This window comes from Alnus glutinosa, chromosome 5 (assembly GCF_958979055.1).
Source record: "Alnus glutinosa chromosome 5, dhAlnGlut1.1, whole genome shotgun sequence".
Taxonomy (NCBI): domain Eukaryota; kingdom Viridiplantae; phylum Streptophyta; class Magnoliopsida; order Fagales; family Betulaceae; genus Alnus; species Alnus glutinosa.
In genome coordinates this window covers 23,868,669-23,888,720 of record NC_084890.1, presented here as the reverse complement: position 1 = coordinate 23,888,720, position 20,052 = coordinate 23,868,669, and the positions used below count along the sequence as shown (strand labels likewise).

Genomic DNA, 20,052 nt, shown 5'->3' with positions numbered 1-20,052 from the left:
CAGATGGAGGGAGAAGAGGGCAGGAAATGGAAGAGAAGAGGAGAGGGAGGAGAGGTGGGGAACCGCGCTCTGCTCGGAGGGAGCAAAGGCGATACAAAGAGAGAATTTTGCCGCTTCGGGATTTTGTAAAAATGATATAATATTCAACAAGCACATCAACATTCTCTAATTTCAGTAGGTTCTTCTTCCTTGACTCAAGTTCAGTAATATCAGCAATAATTATTCTTTACACATAACATCAAACTTTTTTATCTCTATTTTCCTCTTTACGCATCATATAATAACATCAACACTTTTTTAGAAAATTATTTGGTACTCTGGGAATGATTCTCTCTACTCTTGCATGAATAATGGACCCCCACCGCAGATTTCTCCTTAGTGTAGTATCTAGGCCAAGCATTCATCTTACGAAACATGAAATGATCAAAGATATTTAATGCATTACTTACAGGACAAACCATAGCGGAGATTACAAAACAAAAGATTCATCAGCAAAAATTTCAAATGAAGAGATAGAAGAATAATAAAAAAAGAAAAAAGAAAAAAGAGGAATCAAACAGATAATTTGTTTTTGAAGGGGAAAAAAAAAAAAAAAAATTCTTCGACCTCGTCAGATAATTATATCAATGCAACCTCGTCAATTCTTCGACTCTATTGCAAAGCTCCTCAACTGAAGCAGCCATCGTCTTTGAAATCTCATCCATCTTAGTACGGTTGAGATCAAGGAATGATTCGATCAGATCTCCATCCAAGAAATTTCTGGCATCTACTGTCTTCTTCTCATTGTTAAATGACCTCCAATGCTCGTGGCTCAACCCTCCAACGCCCTTTATCACCTTCCTTAAGTTTGACTGAAGCTTCTCTAAAAAGAGATACTGCTCGCGAGGAAGCGAAGCAATTACTCCAATTACACCATTATCAGTACCAAAAATGGCGGTTGGAATCTGGCCCACGTCAGAATCTAGCAAGCGCATGACCAAGGAACCAAGCTGGAACCGCTTGACAAATTCTCCAAGGTGATACTCACCAACTACCTCAAGACGGCCACGCTCCTCGTCAGTGGCATCTTCACTATTCTTCCGGACAGTGAAAAGATTGAAGTTATTTTCAGCACCAAGGTAAATGTCATCGTCAAGAATCTCAACAGCTGACATCCAATTTGCATTATAGTCACGTGCGCACTCCTCAATGGCACCTTCTTCATGCTGAACAAAAGAGCAGTTTTGTATCACTCAGCAAGAAAGTGTAGCTATAAGAATCCTGGTAAAAACTATACCGCTGACCAAGAGGACAAAAAAAGAACAAAGAAAATTGAAATTATTTTTGAAGATCCAAACAGGATATGTACAATGTTGGATCACGTGGCAAGTGAGTTTTATTTTCTAACCCACAACCACAACTTTCAGCTAGGGCTCACAGGCGGTTGGACTGGTAGACAAGAAGGATAATTTAAATGACTTGATGATAAATCATATGATGGTAGAATAGGGGGCTAATTACTTACCTTGTATATTAACAAGGATATTGACTTCATAAGATCACCGACAACAATGAAATCTCCACGAGTTTGCACGTAGAGGGCAAGTATGTGTCCATGATGTCCACATTCAGATTGTAATTCACGAGTACCATCATCCCGAAGCATCCACTTGTACAACTGGATTTTTTGATTGATAGCAGCCAGCAGCTTGCCATTAAAGGCATTCAAAGTGTAGACAGACCCCTTGGTTTCCTTCTCGGCAATAAGCTGTAGCTTCCCGTCTTCAACTATGAAAACCAGTATTCGGCCCTAAAATTGTTTATGAAGGAAACACAAAAGTTAATAATATCAGCATGCTTCATTTACGTTTAGGGCCTTTAAAAAAAAAAACACACTTAAAAAAGAGTGTCAATATTACCTTGGTTGGTTCATTCTCTTCTGGCAATTGGCATGCAGTGCCAACACAGTAGTACACATTATTATCATCAGAGAAAGAGCAACTAAGGATGGAGCAAGCATAGTCGTAAGTGTCAAGTGGGTAGGTAGAAATGAACTCAAACGTCTGGTCATCCAGAAGGTGGATGAAGTGCATTTCAGAATCTTCTGGACTGGACTGGTTATACTTCACACTGCAAATAGCAAAGGTCCTGGACTGCTCCTGATGACAGATACGGTGTGCATGCTCGCCAAGTGGGATGGAACGGAGGATGTGAAGTTTCGGGATATCATCAATGGTGCCAATAGTAAGCTCACCTTCTTTTGCGATCGCAAGGCTGTTGACAAAAATAAATAAAATCAGTATGAAAGTAGATGGAATTTCAACTCCCTCCCACCCCCATATCCTTTTTTTTTTTGATAAGTAATTGCAATTATATAAAAAAGCGCAAAGGGGCGCAACCCTTATACACGGAAAGTATACAGGAGTACCCCTAACAGGGACGAACAGAGAATAAATTTCAAAATTCTACATAAGTAAAAGCACTCAAACTATGATGGGCCCCTCCCACCCCCATATCCCTGCATTAGTCAAGAGAGAAATAAAAGACAAGGAAAAATAAAAGAAAAAACAAACAAATAAAGGTCCAGGATCAGGTTTCCGGTATCGGTCTTGCACATCAAGTGTCATCTCTAGACAGGCCATAATGTCTCCACAATTTGAAATAGTCAAGCATATATCCTAATTTTACATGCTATCCTGCTCTACACTACTCTTTTCTGACTGAAAGAACTTTGGAGACAAAATAATACAAAATTGCGAGATCTTTAGCATTTAGTATTTTTTTTTTTTTTTATAAGCAAAGAAGTTTATAAAGAGCGTAAAGGCACTCTCAAGCATACAAAAAGGACACCAAAACAGGAAAAAAGAGGGAAGAGAGGAAAAACACCTCAAAAAACCCAAAAACAGGAGGAAATCCAAACACCCCACCAAAACCGGGTTACAAATCCAGAGACTATTACATCACATTAGTGGCCCTTTTGCCTTGCCCCGACTAGAACCAAAATCCCTGGCATCATAATTTACCGAGCACTCTAAGTTCTTCAAGAGCCTCTTGATGTCGCTCTACATCAATTTGAGCCACAAAGTCTAAAAATCCCTTCACATTCCCCTCGTGGGAGACCCCCAAAGTTTGAAAACAGAAGCTAAGATCAATCGCTGCCCTGGGAGGACCAATAAACTCTACAAAACCACCTTCCCTCGAAGATTCACCCACCTTTGAGAAAGACAAGGAGGGCACCCAAGCACTGGACCGAAGAGAGCGTTGACCCACCCACTTCTGACAGAGGAAGGGCTGCGCCGCTACGGAGAAGGAAGTCACGCCGAATAAGAGGTTGACAGACCTTTCAAGCAGGCGTAGACACTATCCCATCCCTTGCTGGTGCAGACAAGGGATTGGTAGCAACCCCAAAACACGACAAAGGAGGAACCTTGGCAACACTGAAAGCCTCTAGAGCCTCCGAAAGCAGATGCTCATCCAATTGGCCAACCTCATGCTTTTGGGAGTATCTAAGCACCGACTTGGATTCCGACGGATAAATACGCGCGCCAGAGAGATCTATAGCATTAAAAGCATCTTCTTAAAATATCATGTATTTGCCAAGGAAGACATACATTATGGGATACCCATCGATGGAGTATCAGTGTTACACAAATTAGTCACCCGTTATTGTGGACATTAACCTCAAAGGTTCATTCAGCCTGCAACAATTGATCCCTTTACCAGCAAGGTGTCCCTGGTAGCTCAGAGCCACTATCTGTTCAATCCTACACTATCTTGTTTGTTTACCTTCCAATTCCAATATACTTTATATGGTGCAGCAATGACCAACATAGATGGTCAAACAAATGTTGACCTCTCTAGCACACCAACAACTCCGCCACTTTTGAGGCATAAGCCACTCTAGACCAAAAAGAAGGGAGATCGAAACCCATAAATCTCTAGCCACTTCGCAATGGAGAAGAAAAAAATGATTTATGGACGTCCCCCGCTCTTCTTGCACATGCAACACCAATCCATTATGAAGTGCCTCTTTCACAAGTTGTCCAAATTTAAAATCTCTCCTAATTTTGTCGTGCACAAAAAAAGAAAAAAAAAAAAAAGAAAAAAGAAGAAGAAGAAGAAAAGCCACTCTTGAAGCTTGAAGGAGCCTTAATTCTCCACATGCTCTTCCATGAAAAAGTGGAGCCCACAGAAGGCAAAGCACATGAACGTCCGCCTTTTGGAAGGGATAACTCCACCTCCCAATCATGCATTGGCTTGGAAAAAGTAATATTTTATTGAAGAATGTCATTAATAAACTTCACGTTTTTTTTTTTAAAAGTAATAAACTAGTCTTATTAAAAGCTTAAAGCGCCTTTAAGTATATCGGAAGTATACAAGATAAGTTTATTTTAACTTTATTTATTCATACTTTGTATCTTTGGATGGCGGATTTTGTCCCCCTTGTTCACATGTTATGCCACTGAAGCCTCAAAAGAAGCAATGCTGAATAGCTTGGGAAAAGCTGCCTTAAATGGTTGGTTTCCACACCACAAATCATGCTAGAACCTGATCTTAGACCCATCTCTCATCTCAAATGTGATGAATCTAGAGAAAAAAACCCCATCCCCTTCCTAATATTTTTTTCGCACCCCAACCCCAAAAGACCCAACAACCTCAATGGAGCACCACCCTTCCCACAAGCTATCATATTTAGCTTCCACCACCAATCTCCACAAGGCATCTCTCTCCATGCCAAAACACCACAACCATTTTCCCAAAAGAGCTTGATTAAACTGAATCAGGTTTCTAACCCCTAAACCATCAGCAACAATCGGAGTACCTCCATCCTTCACTACCTCTGAAGTCCACAGAAGCCTTGGCCCACCTCCAACCTATCAATACAATGCTTGACATCCTTTTTTAGACTAAACAGGAAGTCCTTCAGTGTGCGAAGTCCAAAAAATTTCCCAAATCCTCTCAGGGATCTGTAGGCTAGATAGAGCCAGTGTAAAAACTGGATTGCCCTAACACTACCCATAGCACACCTGCACTATTTTCAGTGAAAACAAAAAAGACTATTTTGCGACTCAAATTCACAACTTCTCCGGCCCACCCAATCTCGTCCTTCCGGCAAGATAATGAAAGCTCTTAGACCACCACCACCATATTTCGCAAGCACCGGATAACAGCCATGTCTATTGGAGCATCTTTGAGTGATTTAAGCTTTACTCCCTACTCTCAAAGATTTCACAAAGTCATTCAGACCCTCCCCTTACAGCCATGCCCATCACTAACCTTACCCAGAAGAACAGCACGAGAGACACCCCTACTCCTTTCACCAAAAGGTAAGACAGAAGGCCCCTCCACCGCCGAGAGCTCAAACACCTTACACTCAACAACAAACATAGTCGAATACCCCATCTCGAAAACACCCACAAGAGAGAACCTAATCTAAAGCCGATACCAGAACAACCAACAAACAGGTTACGAAAATCGTCTGATAAACTCCCATGAAGGAAAACTAACAGATCTAGGCAAGCAATCCAAAGATATTTAAAGTACCATAAATACAAGTAAGATCCAGCTTGAACCAAGTCGAGGAATATATATCTAGAGCTGTAAAGATATCTCAGGCCACTCGGGATCATCATTACTATATTTATGACTACAAGTTGTTTCTAAATCGCTTGATGCATAGAGTTGTATTATGTTACAAATACACTTTCTTCTCATAAATCGACTGCCTATTTAGCTCCTCTTTCACAAGCAGAATTTGATGAATAGAAATATCCGAATGGTGTTAAGGTTAAAACCGAATCATACCAGATCACAGCTGTATATAGAACACAGAGATGATATATTCAGTATTACACATTTATCCTATGCTCAGGTACCACCTGACTTAAAAAGGAAGGGTGAAGAACGAAAATACCTGTCTGGGAAAGCAGCAGAGTTGAAAGGGCACATATGGCTAACTTCTTTCAAATTTACATTGCTGTAAAGTAGCTTCTTGTTTCTACTGTAAATGACAGTTGGCCTATCTAATGCAGCAAATACACGTGTAGTATTCTTGGATGAGAAAGTATGAAGAGTAATAGGCTGGGTCCCGAGGGAGACTTTCTTCCTATCCGTTAGCTCACCAGTACTTGTGTTCAATAGAAAATTTAATAGATGCCCATCTCCAAGGGCACATAACAAGTAAGATATCTGAAAGAAACAAACAACCGACCTGCTTAAAGTATGAAAAGCCAGGGAAGTACAACATAAAAACTTCATTGATGAAATGTAAAAGAAGGTGGCAAATTTGTGAGTTCCACAGTATTAATTTCAATTGGCCACATTTGCTTCCCTCAATATTCCAATTGGATGTCATGATGACTACCATTTTAATATCTCCAAAAGGCTACAATAAGAACTTATAACCACGAACAAAAATAACTTAAAAGGAACTGAGATAAGCATACCCCTTCAAAGGCACAAAGAAGAACAGAGCGAGGTATAATTTCTCCTCCCAAAAGCTCCTTTGTGATAAGATTCAAGTCAGGAAGCGAAAATATCCTTACACTTATATCTGTCCACATCCCAACTGCTGCTAGCTGACTATAGTCGGGATTCTCACCGATTGGGTTTATGTCAAGGCATGAGATCTCATATTCCAACTGTGCATGTTTTACTTCTGTCAATATCCCATCTCCAATTTCTAGATAAACTAAATGGCCAACACCAGTTGCCAATAGAACCTGTCATAGAAGTGCAATGCGTCAATTGGTCATTTATTCCATAAACACCACACTGATGCCAACGAAGACAAAATCGGAACAAGTCAAATGGATGATAGTAAGCAGCAAGTATTCACTCCACTATGTTGTATGAAGCATACATCAATCCATGCTCCCAAGAAGTGCACCAAGTCAAGCATTGGAAAATCACAAAATGCAAATCATTATACTATTTAAAGCATTATTGGATTCATTTTTTTTAGGCGAATAACAATAATTAAATTATGGACAGATCAAATCATGGCAGTAGTGTTGGGGACATTATCACCCAGCGCCACTGAAACCAAAATTGTAGTCCAAACTCATAACACAAGTTGTAACATAACCTGGGTGGCATTAGTGGTGGCAACATTAATCGAAAAGCCAGATGGAGCATTCCACTCGTACCGCAGCTCTCTAGATGTAGAACTGACCAGTCTCACAGAGCTCGAAGTGACCTGTAAAGGCAGTTGATCAGCCAGCGAATACTAAATGCAAACTAGCAACAAATTAACAATCTCCAGCTTTTTAAATTTCACAAAGGCAATTATAAAACCTCTTTCTTAGGAATGTTGTACAAACAGATACTGGCTATAGGCAGTGTTCATCATCTTCTTTTTCTGTTCATTGAATTTCTAAATTATATTTCTTTAAGGGATATCTTGTACATAACCACATGTACTTAAGTGTCACTTGTTAGAAATAAACTTTATTCTTATTTATCCCAAAAAAAAAAAGTCGTTGCCAAAAATACCTATTATTAACAGAAGGAAAGACTTTAGTAACTCCTATTAATCAAATCACAACATAGAAACAACTTCGAGCACTTTATTCCCTTAATCACTTTTAAATAAGGTTAGGTAGCGAGATAAATTTAAATATTCAAAACACAATCATTGATTCACTAAAAATGCTGGGAGTTCTGGTAAAAGGATCAATGCAATTGAGGCACTTTGGACATAGATAACCCCAGACTGATTGGCTTCCAGTTTCAAATTTCACGATATTGTTTCAAATAATCAAAACAGAGAATGCATTGTTTGGACAAAAAAGACTGGGAACTACCAGTTACTGGTCATTTGGTCATGTTGGGCATGGACAACCCCACGATCAAAATTCCAGTCAAATTTGAAACATTTAACTCTTTTATACCTAATCGCATAAGAATCAGTGCTACGTATACTCATTTTAAGCTAAAACTTCATATCTTATACACAAGAATACTTAGTGCCCGTATGCAATGCAAGACATTGATATTATAACTACAGAGGAATCTAACATTTCCAATAATCCATGACACAATCAAATCACGAAGTCTAAAACAAATGCCTCAGGAAAAAAAAAATTTACAAAAAAAGAAAAAAAAGAAAAGAACATTCATCTAGTTTGGTTCAATTCATCCAAAAATATCTTCCACATTAGATCAGAAGAGGAACTCATAGATTGATAAAGGAAAAAGAGAGAAGAATGATGCTGTGGATGTGAGTGATTTTCGGCCTATCAGTCTTATTGGGGGAATTTATAAGATTATTTCCAAAGTCCTTGCGAACAGGTTTAAATCAGTGTTGGGTAAGATTATCTCAAACACCCAAAATGCGTTCATTGGTGGTCGACAAATTTTGGATTCAGTGCTTATTGCTAATGAATGTGTGGATAGTCAAATCCGTTCAGGGGAGTCTGGGTTGCTGTGTAAGCTGGATCTGGAAAAGGCCTATGATCATGTGAATTGGGACTTCTTACTCTACTTATTACAACGTTGTGGCTTTGGGGAGAAATGGAGAGCTTGGATTCGTTTTTGTATCTCTACGGTGAGATTCTCCATCCTTGTCAATGGAACTCCGACGGGTTTCTTTACTAGCTCTCGCGGGTTGCGACAAGGTGATCCTCTGTCGCCTTTATTATTTGTGGTGGTTATGGAGGCTTTGAGTCGGATGTTGGCTGCTGCGATGGAGCAGGGTTCGATGACAGGCTTTACTGTGGGACATAGTGAGTCAGAGGCAATAGTAGTGAATCATTTATTGTTTGCTGATGATACGTTGATTTTTTGTGGAGCGGAAGAAGAACAGATTCGACATCTGAGGTGCATTTTCCTTTGTTTTGAGGCAGTTTCGGGATTAAGGATTAATTTAGGAAAGTCAGAAATTGTTCCTATTGGTGAGGTGGAGGATGTTGAAGGGTTGGCCCATCTTATGGGTTGTAGGGTTGGATCGCTTCCTATGACATATTTGGGTATGCCTTTGGGTGCCTCTTACAAGTCCGTTCGTACTTGGAAAGGGGTGATTGAGAAAATGGAAAGGAAGCTGGCTGGTTGGAAGCGTATGTATTTGTCAAAGGGCGGTCGGTTGACTCTTATTAAGAGCACGCTGTCCAATATCCCCACGTATCTCTTGTCGCTGTTCCCTATTCCTTTGAGGGTGGCTAATCGTCTTGAAAAAATCCAGAGGGATTTCCTATGGGGTGGCATAGGGGATGAGGCCAAATTTCATTTAGTGAAATGGAACAGGATTTGTACTCCGTTGCATTCAGGTGGATTGGGAGTTCACAATCTTTCCCTGTTTAACCAAGCTCTTTTAGGTAAATGGTTGTGGAGATATGGTAGGGAGAGAGAGGCTCTATGGCGTTTGGTGATTGACGCCAAATTTGGGAGCCTAAAGGGTGGGTGGTGCTCTATTGAGGTGTCGGGTTCCTATGGAGTAGGGGTTTGGAAATATATTAGGAAAGGGTGGGAGAAGTTTTGTAATTATGTTCGGTGTGTGGTAGGGGATGGCTCATATATCAGTTTCTGGCATGATCGGTGGTGTGGGGAGATTTCTTTGAAGCTTTGTTTTCCAGTTCTGTATAGTCTTGTGAGGAACAAAGCGGCTATGGTGGTAGATAATATGGCTGTTCATAATGGCAATATTCATTGGAATGTTCTCTTTACGCGGCAATTACAGGACTGGGAGTTGGAGATGGTGCTCTCTTTCTTCGAGCGGTTGTACTCCACTCCGATTCGACAAGGAGAGGGTGACAAGTTAGTTTGGAACCTCTCTTCAAGGAGCTATTTTGAAGTAAGGTCATATTATGAAGCACTTAGTCGGAAAGAAGGTCCATCATTCCCGTGGAAGAAGATATGGTGTGCTAAGGCTCCGACAAGGGTGGCGTTCTTTGTATGGACTGCAGCTTTAGGAAAAATTTTGACTCATGACAATCTACGAAAGAGGAATATTGTGGTTATTGAGTGGTGTTGTATGTGTAAAAAGAAGGGGGAGTCTATTGATCATCTGTTACTTCATTGCGACACCGCCCGTGAGCTTTGGAGTTTTGTGTTTTCTTTGTTTGGAGTTGAATGGGTCATGCCACAATCGGTGATGGGTTTGTTGACTACTTGGGGTGCTTTTCGAGGGCATGGCCTAGCAAAAAATGTTTGGCGTTTAGTTCCTCACTGTGTTTTGTGGAGCATTTGGAGGGAGCGGAATGCGAGGCTTTTTGAAGATGTCGAGACGGTAATGGTGGTTTTAAGGAAGCGTCTTCTTAACACGTTATATCTATGGATAGCTCCCCATCTTTGCCACCTAGGTGTTTCTACTTTTGTAGACTTTCTTAATTTATTAGTTGTTCCTCCTGTTTAGGGGCTCTCTTGTATACTTCCCGTGTATTAGGGTTGCGCCCCTCTGCGCTTTTTTATTGAATTTTAAATTACTTATCAAAAAAAAAAAAAGAGTAACAAAACCTACTTGTACAAGTTGGTTGTACACAGCATCATGGCAAAACAAAGTCTGCACTTGAGAGAAGAAGCCATCAATCTCGGTTTCTTCCAACACGTCCTCAAGATTCATCGCTAAAATTCGCGTCTCACTGATAAAACTTACAACCAGAAATGTGTCAAATGGATCATCAGTAGAAGATCTTAATGACCACATTCCGGTAATAATACCTTGGAGTTCTACTGAAGCCTACACCATTTCATATATGCACACCAATTAGTCTTATAAAAAAATGCTTATAGAGGAGTTTTGAGGAGAAGTGAACCACCAAGTAAAACATACCTGTTCATTAATATCTATACCATTTCGAACTATGCGAAGAGAACCATCTTTATAAGCTCCAGAGCAAGTTACAACCTGAACTTGGCCTTGCCTCTCCCTGTCCACAACACAAAAGTCAACAATTGGCCCCAAATTGACATATCGTTCCAGTACTTCCACATATGAACCTTTTGCATCATGCTGAAGATTTAACTTTATAAGCTGTGTACACACCACAATGGACTATTAATATCCAATATTGCAAATGATCTAACAATAAACAACTTACAGCCACAATTCATATTGACATGTTACTCTACAATATACAGTAAAAAAGTTGGACCTTATTCCAAAAGCCTTTAAAAAAATTCCCTTAAAATGACATATCCACATTTCTTTTAATTAAAAGTGGCATAAACCAAAGCAGATACAAAAAAAGAATGTAGCCAAAGTGGTTGCAAACGCATCCAAACACAAAATCTATTTGTCATTCTAAGAAGAAGAAAAAAATGGTTAACATATTGGCTTCATTTAAAAGATAAATTGAATAAGAGAAATTCTAATGACTTTCTGCCATCAATTGCTTGAGCTGGCAAGTAGGCAAATGTCAATGCTTCCAATATATGTAGTATTTTGGGTGGGGGCTTCTTCTGTAGTTCGGGTTTTATGGGGGTTTCGTCTGGATTTGGGTTTTATGGGGGCTTTGGGTGTTGCGAGTGCATAAGTCCTTGTGGGTTTTCTTCTGTGGGCTAGCTGGATCGTTCATGTGTATACTTCTTATGTACTTGGGGGTACTTTTTGCTTTTTTTTTTTTTTTAATAAAATTTTTCTTACTTATCAAAAAAAAAAATAAAAAATGTAGTACCTCTAATAATTTCTATTCTTCATTCTAGATTCAGCTCGTCTGAGATATTCTAGCTATTTCCATGGATATTGTTTATTACCTGTCTTCATTATATCTATCTCTAATAAACATTTAAGGCTTCAGATAAAAAGCTTAAAAATAACAATTGGAAAGTCAAGATCATTAAAGACAATAAAACTTCTGATGCAATTTCTCAGAATATACACTTAACTATACAAAGAATAAATGAAATATCACACCTGTGAATCTCCATAGCTCGAGCCAATATATACAAATGCATTATCGAGATATGATAGATATGATACAGTAGATGCAATGGAAGTTTCACCCAAGAGCTCAATTTTCAGTCCCTTGACCCTGCAAGTAGGGTAGATGATGCATTGAGAAAATCTCAGAGTTGCACAAAATCCACAAATTCTAAACCAGGGTTTCTTTTGGTTTTGTAATCAAGAAATTTCTCAAGTGTATGTTGTTCAATCATTAACACAAGATGGAATATCTTACTTTTCTTTCTCATGCGCTATGACAAGAAGGTGAAGTAGCCCAGCATGATCACCAAGTAAATACCTAGAACCATCAGCATCAACTCTTCCATAGGCTCTTGTGATGGACTTGACGTGCAGACCAATATGAGGAACAATAAGAAAACTTAGTCCATCCATTACCAATTTTGAATAGCAATTCTTTGGAAATTTCACTACTAAAGGCTAAAAGCAAATTTATCAGCAGAACTCAGCATATCCTACCGGTCTGATTGGAATTGCTTTAAATGCACTGGCACTGCAGTAGACAATTGTTTCTTCTCCAATAATAATGACGCCACAAAGTGGTGGAGGTACTGGTATTAGCAAATCAGCCCCATTGTCCAGATTGTTGTGGGACCAGGGACCCTCAACAAAATCTTTATCCTTAATAGCAACCTCATATGTTTTGACATGGCGAGCATCTTTGTTATCCTGTAAAAATCAGAATGTGAGAATGTTGCCATCTAAATTACTACAATTGATGCAACGGGACAGTCACGAATAAATAAATTACATGAGGCTATCTGACATCCATTTGTAATCCATAGATGGACCAGAAGAACCACAAAAGAATAAAGAAAAATACACCTGCAAGTTACAAGGGAGCAGATATGTCTGTGACCATGCAGAAGAGACATTTCTATAAAAGAGTCATTTACCTGTTACATTTCTAAGGAAGAGTCATTCACATGTCAGATGCCAAGACTTCTATTAGAGGCCCTCAATTTGGATTAAACACCCTCTAAAGGCACCTAAATTTTGAAGTCAAATTTCATAATGCGGAACTCCACAGACACATGATTACGGTCCATGGAAATGTTTGTTTTTTTTTTTTTTTTTTTTTTTAAAGTAAGATAAATTTCATTAAAAGCGCAAAGTACAATCAAGTACACAGAGAGAGTATACAAGAACGGCAACTAAAAAGAAGAAGAAAACAGTACGAGGAAATCATTAAAACTAATCACAAAAGGGGCAAGAAACGCAGCCATTCAAGAGTACAGAGAATAAAAGAAAAAAGAAATGAGCTCCTCAAAGGTTCTTTCTTTGTCCACAAACTATCTATCGTTACGTTCCCTCCATAAGCACCATAAGAGGCAACAATGAACCATCTTCCACACAACCGCACTCCGAGAGCGGCCACCCATCCACCAACAAGTGAAAAAATCTACCACCCGACGAGGCATAACCCAAGACAAACTAAAGCAACTAAAGATGGCATTCCATAGAACGCAAGCAACCTCACAATGGAGAAGAAGATGATCTACAGATTCCCCATTCTTTTTACACATACAACATCTATCAATCACAATGACTCGTCTCTTTTTGAGATTGTCCAGAGTAAGGATCTTCCCTAGCGCTGCCGCCCAAGCGAAAAAGTCCACTTTCAAGGGAGCATTGGTCCGCCAAATACTTTTCCAGGGGAAATGAATGGTCTCCTTGTGAGTAAGAGTATGATAGAAAAATCTAACATTAAACTTCCCTTTGCGAGAAGGAGACCACCAAAGCTTGTCTTCCCCACCACGATCTAATTTGATGGAATACAAAAGGGTGAAGAAAGAAGCCAAGACATCCACCTCCCAATCATAGGCCGCTCGAAAGAATCTGACATCCCATAGAAAAGAATCACTCTCCAAAATCAAATGAGCTGCAGCGAGTGTTCTTCCAAAGCCCCACACCGTGAGACCAGGGTGGTCTAAGGAACACCAACTAGCCCAAGTAGAACCGTACTTTGCATCCACAACTGATCTCCATAAAGCCTCTCTCTCTCATGCACATAACGCCACAACCACTTCCCTAATAAAGCCTTATTGAAGATCCTCAAATTCCGGATACCCAAACCACCTTTTGAAATAGGGGAACAAACCATGGACCAACTAACCAGGTTATATTTGAATTCTTCACCTATACCTCCCCATAAGAAATCTCGATGAAGCTTCTCTATACGACTAGCAACACTTGAAGGAATAGGGAAAAGAGAAAGAAAGTGTGTGGGTAGATTAGATAAAGTACTCTTTAAAAGGGTAACTCTACCACCCTTTGACAGATAAATCCGCTTCCAACTAGCCAACCGTCTTTCAATCTTACCCACTACATCATCCCAAAACTCCACAACCCATGATGCTAGCCAACTCATCCATATTATCCACATCACCCACAGGAACCAACACTGACTTGGCCAAATTGATCTTTAAACCTGAAATAGCTTCAAAAGACAAATAAAACCCGAGAAAAAGGGAGATGATGAAGATTAGCCCCGCAAAAGACTAAAGTATCAACAGCGAACGATAAATGAGAAATATTAAACACCCCGTTGCTACCAGAACCTACTGAGAAACCTGATAGAAAGCCCCTATGAACGAAAACAAAGAACTTACTTAGGGCCTCCATCACAATGACAAACAAGAGAGGCGACAAAGGATCACCTTGTCTAAGTCCACAAGAGCTGCTAAAAAAACCAGAAGGGGTTCACCAAGACAAAGAAGCGCACCGAGGAAATACAATGAGCTATCCACGAACACCATCTCTCCCCAAAACCACATCTTCTCATCATATACAATAAGAAGTTCCAGTTGACATGATCATATGCCTTCTCAATATCCAGGTTGAAAAGCAAACCAGGTTTGCCTGATTTAATACGACTATCCAAACACTCATTAGCAATAAGAACTGAATCAAGAATTTGCCTACCTTTCACAAAAGTATTTTGAGGTTTCGAGATTATCTTTTCCACAACCTTACTAAGTCTATTTAAAAGAACCTTTGCAATGATCTTGTAAACCCCACTTACAAGACTAATAGGCTGAAAATCTTTAAGATCCATAGCCCCAGACTTCTTCAGAATTAGGGCAAGAAAAGTGGCATTAATGCTTTTGACAAACTTGCTATGAGTGTGAAAGTCCTGGAAAACCTCCATGAGATCTGTCTTAATCACATCCCAACAATCTTGGAAGAACGCTAAAGAGAACCCGTCAGGACTTGGAGACTTATCACGGTTCATGCCTTTAACCACCTATAAGACCTCTTTTTCCTCAAAAGGAAGTTCCAAGGAAGAGGCCTCAAACGCATCCAAATTGTCGAAACCAAGATTATCCAACCTAGGACTCCAAGTGTAAGGTTCTGTAAAAAGAGACTCATAGAAATGAGCAACATGATTCCTAATAGCCTGTTGATCGAAAGATATAAAACCATTGACTGAGAGAGACTCTATGGCATTAGACCTCCTATTTGAGTTAGCCATCCGATGAAAAAATTTAGTGCATTTATCACCCTCTTTAAGCCAAAGAACCCAGACTTCTGTCTCCAGTTAATCTCCTCCTGTAGAATAGAGTTCTCAAGATCTCTGATGACCCCACATTTCCTTATCTTTTCATTGGGAATTAAACCACGTTGTTCCTCCAACCTATCAAGAGCACACAATTCTTCCATACGCATTTTTTTGCGAAACTCCACATTGCCAAACTCCTGTTCGTTCCATCTCTTAAGATCATTCTTCAGAGCGTTAAGCTTTTGAGAGAAGATGAAGCTAGGGGATCCTTGAAAATGGTAAAACATCCACCAAAGTCGCATCCTATCCACAAACCCTTCAGCCTTCAAGCACATATTCTCAAACTTGAACGGTCTAGGACCCCAATGAATGCCTCCACAATCAAGAAGAATTGAAAAATGATCAAAACACAACTTAGGAAGCCTTTTCTGTAGAGTACTTGGAAACTTGACTTCCCAATCAGGAGATACAAGAAATCTATCAAGGCGAAACCAAGAGGGGTTCTCTTGATTATTTGAACACGTAAATGACCCTCCTGCAAGTGGAAGATCCATAGGAGTCTGCTCAAAAGTAAAGTCCAAAAACTCCCTCATGGCAGCGTTCAGGCGAACATTACTCGATCTTTCGGAGGGAAAGCATGTGACATTGAAGTCGCCCCCAATACACCAAGGCAATACCCACCAAGAAAAAAGACCAGCCAACTCATCCCAGAGAGAACTTCTGAGACCGTAGACTCCAGCAAAGGCCCCAATACAGACAATGGAAATGTAACAAGTACGCTTTAAGATTCCACCCTTTTGTTATCTATTAGTTAAGAATTTAGTATGACATGGCTTATACAAGTGCATTTATACATGAACAAATGCTTATACTTGTCACTGAGATGTTATTTTAATAAGAATTTGCCATTTTACGAAGGGGTGATAAAAAAATAAAAATAAATAAATAAAGGTCAACTACCCTTTTGATAGGTAAAAAAAGTCAACTACCCTTGTGTAGCCCATCGGCCAAAGTCCCATCGGCCAAAGTGGCTTTCAACAAACCAAAAAGATGGGAAAAGGAGCTGCCGGGAGAGAAGGGTGGGGAGGGAGGTGAGTTGAAGTTAAATAAAGTACCCAAATCCAGCCACATGGCATATTCTTTTCAACTACTGAAATTATAACGACCATTGGGAAAACACTAACCACATTTGCGTTACCACTCCAAAAAGATTAGCCAAGTCACAATTTGAGCCCCTAAAATCACTTATAAAGTTCAATCTCACTTAATAAGGAATCAATGTGAGACTTAACACCCATAAACACCCTTATAATCCACTAACTCTATATGGGTAATTCAACTTTCCAATGTGGGACTCACACCCGACACACGAATACGAACTACCATACCTACACGGGAACATTGCATGACATGGACCCTGACGAAGACATCAAGGATTTGAGTGAGCAGATTGTGACACACCAAAAAGTGTTTGACCGTTTAATTAAATGAGTCTGGCAATGGTTGACCTATATGGTACCACCCATCAACCCTAACCCTCTAGTTTTGTATTGTGTCGGGTTCGCGGGTTATGTCAAAAATTCTATGTCATTATGTCGTGTCTAAGCATAAGTATAAAACAATATAGGTCAACCCTAACCCAACCCATTTAATTAGACGAGTCAGACTCTTCAACTCTAACTCTTTAATTTCGTGTTAGGTTCGTGTCGAGTTCGCGGGTCGTGTCAAAAATTGTCAGCCCTACTCCAATATCACATGGTGTTACTAGGTTGCTCTGATACCATTTGTAACGACCCTTGACAAACCACTAGCATATCACTCTATCACTCCAAAAGAACTAATCAAGTTACAATTGGAACTCTATATTATTACTTATAAAGCCTAGTCTCACCTAATAAGGAACCAATGTGGGACTCAGTACTCATGAACACCTTTATAATCCATCCACTCTGTGAAAAATTATTTTCCCAATGTAGGACTAACTTTCTTGAATGTCACAAGTGCCAAAAGCAAAAGGCGCTCCTAAGTTGTAACGACTCATCACCAACAACACAATATTGTCTGCTTTTGGCTCCTCCAAACCAAACTTCCCAAGAGGTCACCCATCCTGCTACTACTCTAGTATAAACACACTTAACTGCGGGGTTCTAATAGGTTCATGGTCATGACGGCTTTAAAACGCGTTGTAAAAAAAAACGCGAATAAACATATAAGCACATTCTCATTCTCATACCCAAGTAATGTAAGACGTCACAATGACCCCCTCTTGAGACCCAATGTCCCCGCTGGCGTCCCTTATGGAATCATCTCATTCTTGGCGTCCCAACGAGTGCTCGTTGAAGACTCTCATGGGCTTGTACACGCTCCTCCATCTCTGGCTGGCGAATGACTCTGATACCATTTGTAACGACCCACTCCCAACGACACAATATTGTCCGCTTTTGGCTTCTCCAAACTAGACTTCCTAGGAAATCACTCATCCTGATACTATTCTCGCATTAGCACGCTTAACTGCGGAGTTCTAATAGGTTCATGGTAATCACGGCTTTAGAATGCATTGTGTCAAGAAGGGTGCGAATATACATATAAGCACATCCTCATATCCATACCTAGGTGATCTGGGACGTCACATAAGTACACAGGCAGTATACAACAGGAAGCACCCAACTAAAGCTTGCACAAAAAAAGACCCAAACCCAAACTAAACAGAACCCACCCAAGAAAATCCCACTAAAACACCAAAAGCTCTCAAACCCGAAACCCACAAACACCAACAACCCTCAAACCCGAAACCCACACGAAGCACTCAACGCTAAAAAACAGGAGGCTTGCCTTTCCCACGCCTAGAGGACGCGCCTGTAGTATTATAGTTTATAGAGCATTGAAGAACTTTTTGTAAAGTAAATACATTGGAAAGCACACAGCTCTTGATAAACATATGGATGTAAAAAGAAACATGGGGGGCACCTGGTAGAGAACCATAATTGTGGGTTTTGAACAACCATAAAGAAACTTGATATCCAAAACTTGAAGTTCCTCTAGCCTGAAATCACCCAAGGTAAAAAGATGTAACTAGATTGATTCTTCCAATAAACTAAACAAATGCTAGAAACATTAAAAGCAGGAACTATTGTATGATTGATAGTGATAAATCTTTAAGAAGGAACCACCTAAATATATATACCAACAAATGAAGTTTCTGTGTATTTCAGCAGCTACATGGACAAAAAATTAAATTGAGAGTATTTAATCCCTTATGCATCCATGTCATAGCCAATTCCTTCACAAGCATACTCATCCGAAAATCCCTTTCTGGCTAGAAGCCCACAAAGCAATTTTCTTTTGATAAGTAATTTTTTACCCAAAGAACAATAAAAGCAGCATACCTAATGTTAAATGCTTCTTTGAGCTGCCCCTCGTTATCAAAAGGAATGACCTGAGAACACCACAAACTATGATGGTCACATAAAAAAAAAATTAATGTAATGGCAAAGACAAGAATTCTGCTCTATTGTAAATAAACACACAAATTACCAAAAAAATTATTAAGTATGGATGCTGTAATTGATTATATCAAACAACATACCTTGAACAATCCATCATATAAATGGAGTCCAATGAGTCTGCAATCTGGGTCAATTATGCCAATCTGCAGGAAAAGAATAAGAATAAGAACAAGAGAAAAATAGGTGCAAGGAGAATTGCTGAAATTTTCAATAAAAACAAAAATAAGCTATTGATGTCCACCTTTAGGAAAAACAACAGCTTTAAGATATACTTAAAAATCCACCGAAAGAAGTCAAGAATACAATGAAGTGAACCTAGATTCAAATATGTACCTGACCATTGTCTGTAGGACGACCAATACGATCTGAAACATCGCCCATTGCTCTAAATGACAGACATGAATTTGTTAGTGTAAAATCTTTTTTTTTTTTTTTTGATAGGTAAGAGATCAAATTTATTAGAAAAGCGTAAGGCGGCCCTTAGTGTAAAATCTATCAACAAATTACAATGGTTTCATTGAGCTATGAAGGTTCTTCACATATTATAAAAGGAACAAAAATTTAAACATTCCTGATCAAAAGTTTTTATCTAGATGATTTATTATGTAATGGCAGTAACTTCTAGGAAAATAAACTTAAAGCAAATACCTATTTGAAATTGTATTTTTCATTCCTGGTAAGTAATCGAAATTTTATTAAGAACGAAAAGGCGTAAGCCAAGTAGTATACAAGAGAAACACCCAATCAGATAAAGAAAGAAAAAAAACATGATAACTTGATTATGAACTTTTTCCAACCAATACTTGAATTAACCATTTTTTCCTAAACTTCCATATTTTCTGCACTCATTTCCTTTGGTTCAAACAATTCTGTTTCTAGGAGGCAACCCAGAAAAGTTTTAACAGGTCCACAAATCAAGATATTTATTGACAACAAGGACGGCATTTTCTTTCATCCTTGGTTGATTATGGACTTCTTCAAACCAATACTTGATTCAACCATTTTTTTTCCTTAACTTCCATAGTTTTTGCACTCATTTCCTTTGATACCAACAATTCTTTTTCTAGGAGTCAAGCCCTGGTGTGTTTGGCTTGACTCACAACACTTTTTGGCGAATATTTTGACATTTTCTGGTGTCTGATGCAGCAGAAAACCTAAGTCAACAC

General features: G+C 39.3%; 1 protein-coding gene across 2 annotated transcripts in view; it reads right to left on the bottom strand.

The window, feature by feature from the left end:
- Positions 1–420: 420 nt before the first annotated feature.
- Positions 421–20,052, bottom strand: part of LOC133867638 (DNA damage-binding protein 1a-like) — a 42,993-nt gene continuing 23,361 nt past the window's right edge. For both annotated transcript variants that reach the window (XM_062304391.1, XM_062304392.1), the window contains 15 exons: positions 19,220–19,271; positions 18,967–19,029; positions 18,767–18,816; positions 18,348–18,423; positions 12,338–12,547; positions 12,096–12,202; positions 11,831–11,948; positions 10,748–10,948; positions 10,436–10,654; positions 7,067–7,177; positions 6,426–6,701; positions 5,894–6,168; positions 1,899–2,253; positions 1,505–1,789; positions 421–1,205 (listed from right to left, as the gene is read on the bottom strand). In XM_062304391.1, coding sequence (XP_062160375.1) covers positions 624–1,205; positions 1,505–1,789; positions 1,899–2,253; positions 5,894–6,168; positions 6,426–6,701; positions 7,067–7,177; positions 10,436–10,654; positions 10,748–10,948; positions 11,831–11,948; positions 12,096–12,202; positions 12,338–12,547; positions 18,348–18,423; positions 18,767–18,816; positions 18,967–19,029; positions 19,220–19,271 — 2,980 coding nt within the window. In that variant the 3' untranslated portion in view covers positions 421–623. The remainder of the gene's footprint in view (positions 1,206–1,504; positions 1,790–1,898; positions 2,254–5,893; positions 6,169–6,425; positions 6,702–7,066; positions 7,178–10,435; positions 10,655–10,747; positions 10,949–11,830; positions 11,949–12,095; positions 12,203–12,337; positions 12,548–18,347; positions 18,424–18,766; positions 18,817–18,966; positions 19,030–19,219; positions 19,272–20,052) is intronic.